The 6,860-nt window shown below is 53.4% G+C and overlaps 1 protein-coding gene across 2 annotated transcripts; it reads right to left on the bottom strand.

Moving 5' to 3' along the window:
* Positions 1–2,340: 2,340 nt before the first annotated feature.
* On the bottom strand, positions 2,341–6,518 carry KRT18 (keratin 18). 2 transcript variants are annotated; one of them, XM_043564030.1, is made up of 8 exons: positions 6,428–6,518; positions 5,779–6,201; positions 4,920–5,002; positions 4,407–4,563; positions 3,691–3,855; positions 3,459–3,584; positions 2,914–3,137; positions 2,341–2,520 (listed from the first exon to the last, which is right to left on the bottom strand). In XM_043564030.1, exons 2-8 carry the CDS (start codon positions 6,193–6,195, stop codon positions 2,400–2,402), a joined length of 1,293 nt encoding a protein of 430 aa, XP_043419965.1. In that variant the 5' UTR covers positions 6,196–6,201; positions 6,428–6,518; the 3' UTR covers positions 2,341–2,399. The 2 variants fall into 2 exon arrangements, with proteins under 2 accessions (XP_043419965.1, XP_043419966.1); XM_043564031.1 differs by lacking the exons at positions 4,407–4,563; positions 4,920–5,002; positions 6,428–6,518 and having other exon boundaries at positions 5,779–6,320.
* Between the last annotated feature and the right edge of the window lie 342 nt (positions 6,519–6,860).

Here is a 6,860-nt window from a genome sequence, read left to right as displayed (position 1 = left end):
GAGAAAGAGAATCCCAAGCAGGCTCCACGCTGCCAGCTGCAGAGCCCGATGTTTGAACCCACAAACTGTGAGATCATGACCTGAGCCAAAACCAAGAGTCAGACGCTCACCCGACCGAGACACCCAGGCACCCCATTTGTTTTTCATTTTGATTGAAGATCTTCAGGCATACCCCTTTCACCTTCCTGACTCTCCCCACTGTGATCTTCCTTGCCTGCTCAACCCAGGCCCAGGTCACTTATTACCTTCTATATGTTCACGCTATGTTATGTTTCTGGTTTATTCTTGGTCTTTTGTCTCTAGGATATAGAGTTCCATGAGGATAGTAATTTTGTCTTTTTCGCTCATTGATGTATCTCTAGTACCTGGAGGAGTAGCTGGTAAATAGTAGGTATTCAGCAAGTATTTGTTGAAAGAATGGATAAAAACGCACATGTTTTTTTTTTCTTAGAATTTACTTTTTAAAGTAATCCCTACACCCAACATGGGGCTTGAACTCACAACCCCTAGATCAAGAGTCACACGCTCTACAGACTGAGCCAGCCAGGCCCTCTAAAACTGCACATAACTTTTGACCATTAGGCTGTTAGTGCTCTAGCATGGGGCCTGGCATAAAGTAGGCACTTCCTAAATATTCGTTAATGTATAGCATTTCGAGCCCAGCATACCATTTCGAGACATTTGTCCTATAGATCTGCTCACACATTAATACATATTAGTTATGGATATTAATAGCATATTAGCTAACAATAATTGCAACCTTTCTTTTTAACGTTTATTTTTGAGACAGAGAGAGAGAGAGAGAGAGAGAGTGTGAACAGGGGAAGGGCAGAGAGGGAGGGAGACACAGAACCGGAATCAGGCTCCAGGCTCTGAGTTGTCAGCACAGAGCCCAATGCGGGGCTCAAATTCACAAGCTGTGAGATCATGACCTCAGCCAAAGTCAGGTGCTTAAGCCACTGAGCCACCCAGGTGCCCCTAATTGCAACCTTTTTGTAAAAACCAAACTACTGGGGCGCCTGGGTGGGTCAGTTGGTTAAGCGGCCGACTTCGGCTCAGGTCATGATCTCGCGGTCCGTGAGTTCAAGCCCCACATCGGGCTCTGTGCTGACAGCTCAGAGCCTGGAGCCTGTTTCGGATTCTGTGTCTCCCTCTCTCTGACCCTCCCCCGTTCATGCTCTGTCTCTCTCTGTCTCAAAAGTAAATAAGTGTTACAAAAACAATAAAAAAAAAAACAACAAAAAAACCTACTGGCAATCAAGATGTCCATCACGAAAAGACCTGGGTTAGGTACATTTGTACTCTACACACCATAGTACCAGGCAGCTATTAAGAATAGGGTGTACAATGTACAGATTAAATAGAATAGTCCTTTGCTACCAAATGTAAGTTTTTTTGTTGCTGACACCTGAGAGAAAATCATTCTGGGGATCCTTCTAAAAAAAACGATCCCAATGGCATTCCTATACAGATACAAGAAGTTTTACGTAACATGATGTCATATTTTGTACGACATCACTCAAAGTAGACGGAGGACTGTTTACTAAGCAAAAGGTCAAGAAAGGCCTAGGTATCGTCTGTCAAATTGGTTTCTTGACCATGACTGGACATTATACAGATCACGCTTCTGATTCTTGGAAGCATTTGGAGCATGGTAATTACTCTTTGTTGCAGATTGAGAGATTTATGTGATATAGACATTCAGATGCATGATGGGGAGGAAAAAAATCATCAAAATGGCTATCAAAACAGGAGAGGTGATAGAGTGCAAAGTTACTGCAATTCCATGCTTTTTCCCTCAATAGCGGATCAACCATTTCCTTTCGGAGAATGGAATATGCATGTGGATTCCATATGAAGGTAGAAGAGATTCCAAATTCACTCAACCGGGCATAAAAAGCAAGGTAGGTCTACACATACTGCTTTAGAAAGGTGTCTAAGACACACTGAGATGAAGAAGGCAGAGTTTGGGAGTCCAGGCTGCAGAATAGTACGGTCCCACATACATAAAGTAAAAGGAAACACATTCGTATATGTCCAGTTTAAGGGACTGTTTTACAAGTGGTTGCCTCTGGAGTGGGGTAGGAAGTATTTCATTTGATTTCCTTCTTTCCTTTTGGATTCTGCGCAGGTTGCTTGTATACCTTTTTCAGTTTGAAAAGACAAATTCTCATCGACCATTCCCTCCTCATTCGGAGACGGTGGGTCCTCAGAAGAGCCCCCCCCCCCCCCCCCCCATGAACCCCTGCGGTCAGCAGTGACTTCTGCCTGGTCAGAGATAGGACTACTGGGTCAGGGCGTTGGCACGTGTTCTGAAGACAAGCAAGGAAGACACAAAAGTGACCTCTGAATTTTTTATTGGCCTCCCGTTCCCCAAAGGGTAGCCTGCTTCTGCTGCTTCAACGCCTCAGAACTTTGGTGTCGTTGGTCTCAGACACCACTTTGCCGTCCACGATCCTGCGGGTGGTGGTCTTCTGGATGGTTTGAAAGGAGTTGCTGGTATCCAGGGCGTCACTAAGACTGTCACAGAAGACCAAGCCCCAGTTACAAACAGCTCGCAGAGTAGAAGGGAGTCAAGGAAGAGGAGGAAAAATGCCTCCTGATCCCTGCCTCTATCTCCACACTCTGTTTGGCCGCTTCCTCCAGAAAAGGGAAACCCAAAGCCAAACTCCACATGTGCTCTAAGTACGGCTGGGGCAATACTCAGTCTGTTTTCTTCTCCAGGGAGGGAGCCTCTGAAGCTCTTACTTACTCCCTTGGAGACGCAGGAGCCCGCACAGAGCACCGGCCCAGCGCTCGGTGGACACCGATGTGCAGGGATGAGGGGGGCGGGGTGGGTTACAAAAGCTCAGACTCTGGTGATAAGTGTATCCTGACCCCAGCTTGTGAGGGTGGGAGGAGAGCCCCATTTACCTGAAGTCCTCCCCGTCTTCCAGCAGGCGACGGTAGGTGGCGATCTCAGCCTCCAGCTTGACCTTGACATTGAGCAAGGCCTCGTACTCCTGGGCCTGCCGCTGCCCCTCTGTCCGGGTCTGGGACAGCTCTGACTCCAGGTGCAGCAGGACCCCGTTGAGCTGCTCCATCTGCAAGGTGTAGCGGGCCTCCACCTCCCTCAAGCTGTTCTCGAAGCTGGCCTTCTGCAGGGGCGCAGAGAGGAGGGGCGGGTGAGCCCCGAGATGGGGTGGAGGGAGTGTCTCCGCAAATTTTTCAGCAGAACAGTCCAAATCCCACGACCGTTCATCCCTTCACTCTCGGAAATGTCTTCGAGAACTTAGGGTGTGCCAGATACTAGGGTCGTGGGTAGGAGCAGTGGGAAAATGCAAAGAGAAACCACCCTTTCTAAGCATAAGGGACTTAAAATGGAAGGGAGTAGGATTTGGGCTGAGATAGGACTGGGTCTGAGGTGGACAGAGGGTGGGACCAAGAGTAGTTGGGGCAGGTGACGTGAGGACTCTCACCAGGTTTCTCATCGAGTCCAGGTTGATCTCCAAGGACTGGACCGTGCGTCTCAGCTCCTTGAGGGTCTTCTCAGCTTCTGCTATCTCAGCAGTCTGGGAGGTGATCACTGTGGTGCTCTCCTCAATCTGCAGGGACAAGAGAGTCCTCAGGTCCCTCCTTCTCCGTCTGCTTCCCTTCCACACCCTCAGGCCTCTGCGCCTAGCCTGGCACCCATCCCTTCCCTTCGTGCACCTGCTGGGACCAGTATTTGTCCAGCTCCTCTCGGTTCTTCTTAGCCAGCTCTTCATACTGGGCCCGGATGTCCGCCATGATCTTGCTGAGGTCCTGAGATTTGGGGGCATCCAACTCCACGGTCAACCCCGAGTTGGCAATTTGGTTTTGTAGACCCTTTACTTCCTGAAGGAGAGAGGACCAGAGTGAGGAAAGAGGGGACTCGGGGCCAGAACTCCAGGAAGGCTCCACCTCTGCAACTGTCTCTTGCAGGAGGCCTGCGGGGTCAGTTGGAGACAGGAACAGAGAAGACTCTCGGTTTTGTGCTCTGGGCGATGCCAGGTCTGGGCTTTCTACTCCAGATGGATAAAATGGCACCACTCACTATCACCCACAGGTGGTTTCTCCCTTCTCACTTTGCTCTGTCCCTGCATCCACCCTCCTTCCACAAACCTGCTCCTCGAAAGTTCTTCCAGGAAGCCCTGCCGGCTCCACCTGCTCTCACTCCCCCCTCAGCCCTCACCCTTAGTGCTAGCTGCTTCTACCTTTTGTCCTCACCTCGCTCTCTCACCCATGTCCTCTTGACCCCCTCATGCTGTCATTCAGGTGACCCTGAGTGTGGCAGCTGTGTGATTCAGAAGAGCCCAGGCTGGGAGTTCTAGGCTTCCCTGTAAGCTACTTACAGGTGACCCGGCCCATCTATTCCCCCACCCAGACTTGTTTGGCCCCCTGCTTGCCTCCTCATGGTTCTTCTTCATGAAGAGCAACTCTTCCTTGAGAGCCTCGATCTCTGTCTCCAGCTGCAGCCGAGTGACATTGGTGTCATCAATGACCTTGCGGAGCCCATGGATGTCACTCTCCACAGACTGGCGCATGGCCAGCTCCGTCTCATACCTGTGGGAGTGGAGGCGATCAGAGGGGCCTCCTTTCTGTTCCAGAACCTTCTCAGGCCATGCCACCTAATAGCGCCCCTATGGTCATTGCAAACTATGGAGTTTGCAGTGACCTGATTTTGACTCAGCAACCTGAGTCAAGATCAGGTGCTAATCCTCTGGGCACTGTTCTTGGCATCTGGGGGACAGTATTCTTTAACTGCGTTACATGAATGAATAAACTGATGGAGCTTAACTCTCTCTTATCCACCCAGCTCCGACCACAGCTGAAGATCCCACTGTGAGCCCCTACCTGACCCAGCCTGTAACAGACCGTTCTTGGCCCCACCCTCAGCTCCCTAGCACCCTGAGGCTTACTTGACCCTGAAGTCATCAGCAGCAAGACGGGCATTGTCAATCTGCAGAACGATGCGGGCATTGTCCACAGAATTTGCAAAGATCTGGGGGATTGTAGAGAGGTTGCTCCATAAATGGGAAATCAATGATGGGCTGAGCATGGGAAGGTGTTATGTGTCTGAGCGACACTTCCTGGTCCCGAGGAATAGCCAGAGGCTCTTCTTGGACACCTATCCCCTTCCACCTGTGTCCCTCACACTGTTCCCTCATTTCATGGAGTCCCAAATCCCAGAGCTCCCACGGGTCTCCCACTGCCCGTTTTTGGGGCCTCTGCTGGCCTTCCCGCCCTAAAGTAACAAGTCCTCTCTCTGGCCCTCTCCTGGCATTTTTTCCCAGGTGCACCTGCTCACCTCTCCCCGGCTCCCCCCATTGGCCCCTCCCACAGGTAGGCCTCCTGTTTACTCCTAGATGACTCAGCCTTAGCCACATCCGCTTAACCCTCCAACTGTCTCCATTTGGCCAGAAGCCAGAGGGTCCTTTTTATGGGGCCTTGCCTCACCTCCTTCCATGTGTCTACTTCCTCTGCAAGGCTTCCCCCCTCTCCCCTTCCCACCACCTCTTGGGAAAGGGCCTAACCATGCCCAGTCGCCACCCTTGGGGTCCCAGGGGATAGGGGGATGTATGGAAATGCAAGGCTTGCCGACACCCTACCTGGGGAGCAGGGGGCGGAGTAGTGGGCGGGGTGGCGAGGGGAAGCGGGAAGGAGTCAAGGCACCTCCACCCCTATTAAAATTCCTATCCTTGGGGGAGGCGGGGGAGAAGCAGGGAGTGGATAACTGGAGGGTCAAACATGGCTGGGGGTCGGGGGAGGCCCCCTTACCTGAGCCCTCAGCTCCTCGATGGTCTTGAAGTAGTGCCCCCAGTCTCTGACCTGAGGTCCCTTCTTCTCCAGGTGTTCCCGGATTTTGATCTCCAATCTCTGATTATCAGCCTCCAGGCTCCTCACCCTCTCCAGGTAGGAGGCCAGGCGGTCATTCAGGTCTTGCATGGTCTCCTTCTCGCCCTGGATGCCCCCGATGCCCGCCAGAGCCCCGGTCATCACGGCGGCCATGCCCCCGGACCCCCAGCCGCTCCGGAAGCTAGAGGAGCGGGATATGGAGATCCGGGAGCCTGAGCCCCCGGCGCCTGCATAGACGCTGGCTGCACTGCTGACCGGCCGGACCCGGTGGTTGGACCCCTGCACCGAGCCCACGGACCGGTAGTTGGAGGAGAAGATGGAGTGGGTGGTGAAGCTCATGCTGTTCTAGGAGTAAGAGGAGAAGCCAGGACTCAGGCTCGGGCCACGAGGGGGGTCAAGTCCGCGACTCAAGTTATATCGCCGCGGGAGGGGGTGGGGACCGACCCGGGCAGGCCCCGCCCCCGCCACCAAGTCGCCTGGAAGCTTGGGCCACAGGTGGATCGCGGCGGGACTCCACGCCCTCCGTTCCCGCCCCTCACCCCAGCCTCCCTTCCCCCAGCCTCCTCAGCACCTTCCCGCCAACGCCATCCTCGACCCCCCCACCCCCAGAACGGGCGGGGGGCGGGGGGAGGGGAATAACCTGGACCGACCAGGGCCGCAGGTGGAGTCGGCTTTGGCGGTGTAATTTCGGGGCAGGAAATGACGTTATTACCCCCCCCCCCCCTTTCCCAGGTAGAGGAGGTCCCCGCCGGTTGCAAATTTGGGGGTTTTTAGGGGACGAGTGAGTGAAGTCGGGTGTGAATCTCTGTAACTACCTTCAGCCTGCAGCCCAAGGTCCCACCTGCAGAGGAGACCGAGGGGGGATCCCTGAGCCCCAGGAATGCTGGGGAAGAAAAGTTTGGGGCTGGAGAAGAGGAGGAGAAGCTCAATCCTGAGCCTCAGATCTGCTGTTGTACACACTCGACCCCCACCTCACTTGGTTCCCAAACACGCCCACTTGCCCG

Source organism: Prionailurus bengalensis, chromosome B4 (assembly GCF_016509475.1).
Source record: "Prionailurus bengalensis isolate Pbe53 chromosome B4, Fcat_Pben_1.1_paternal_pri, whole genome shotgun sequence".
Classification (NCBI taxonomy): domain Eukaryota; kingdom Metazoa; phylum Chordata; class Mammalia; order Carnivora; family Felidae; genus Prionailurus; species Prionailurus bengalensis.
Note: the sequence above shows the minus strand (reverse complement) of the source record. Positions and strands in the feature narration are given on the sequence as shown.

What these genes read in the sequence shown, in the direction of transcription:
- KRT18 (XM_043564030.1), bottom strand. Translation starts at nt 6,195, where the DNA reads ATGAGCTTCACCACCCACTCCATCTTCTCCTCCAACTACCGGTCCGTG. An exon ending in GCTGATGACTTCAGGGTCAA is followed by an intron (nt 4,564 to 4,919) that starts GTAAGCCTCAGG and finishes CCACTCCCACAG; the next exon opens with GTATGAGACGGAGCTGGCCA. An exon ending in TGAAGAAGAACCATGAGGAG is followed by an intron (nt 3,856 to 4,406) that starts GCAAGCAGGGGG and finishes TCTCTCCTTCAG; the next exon opens with GAAGTAAAGGGTCTACAAAA.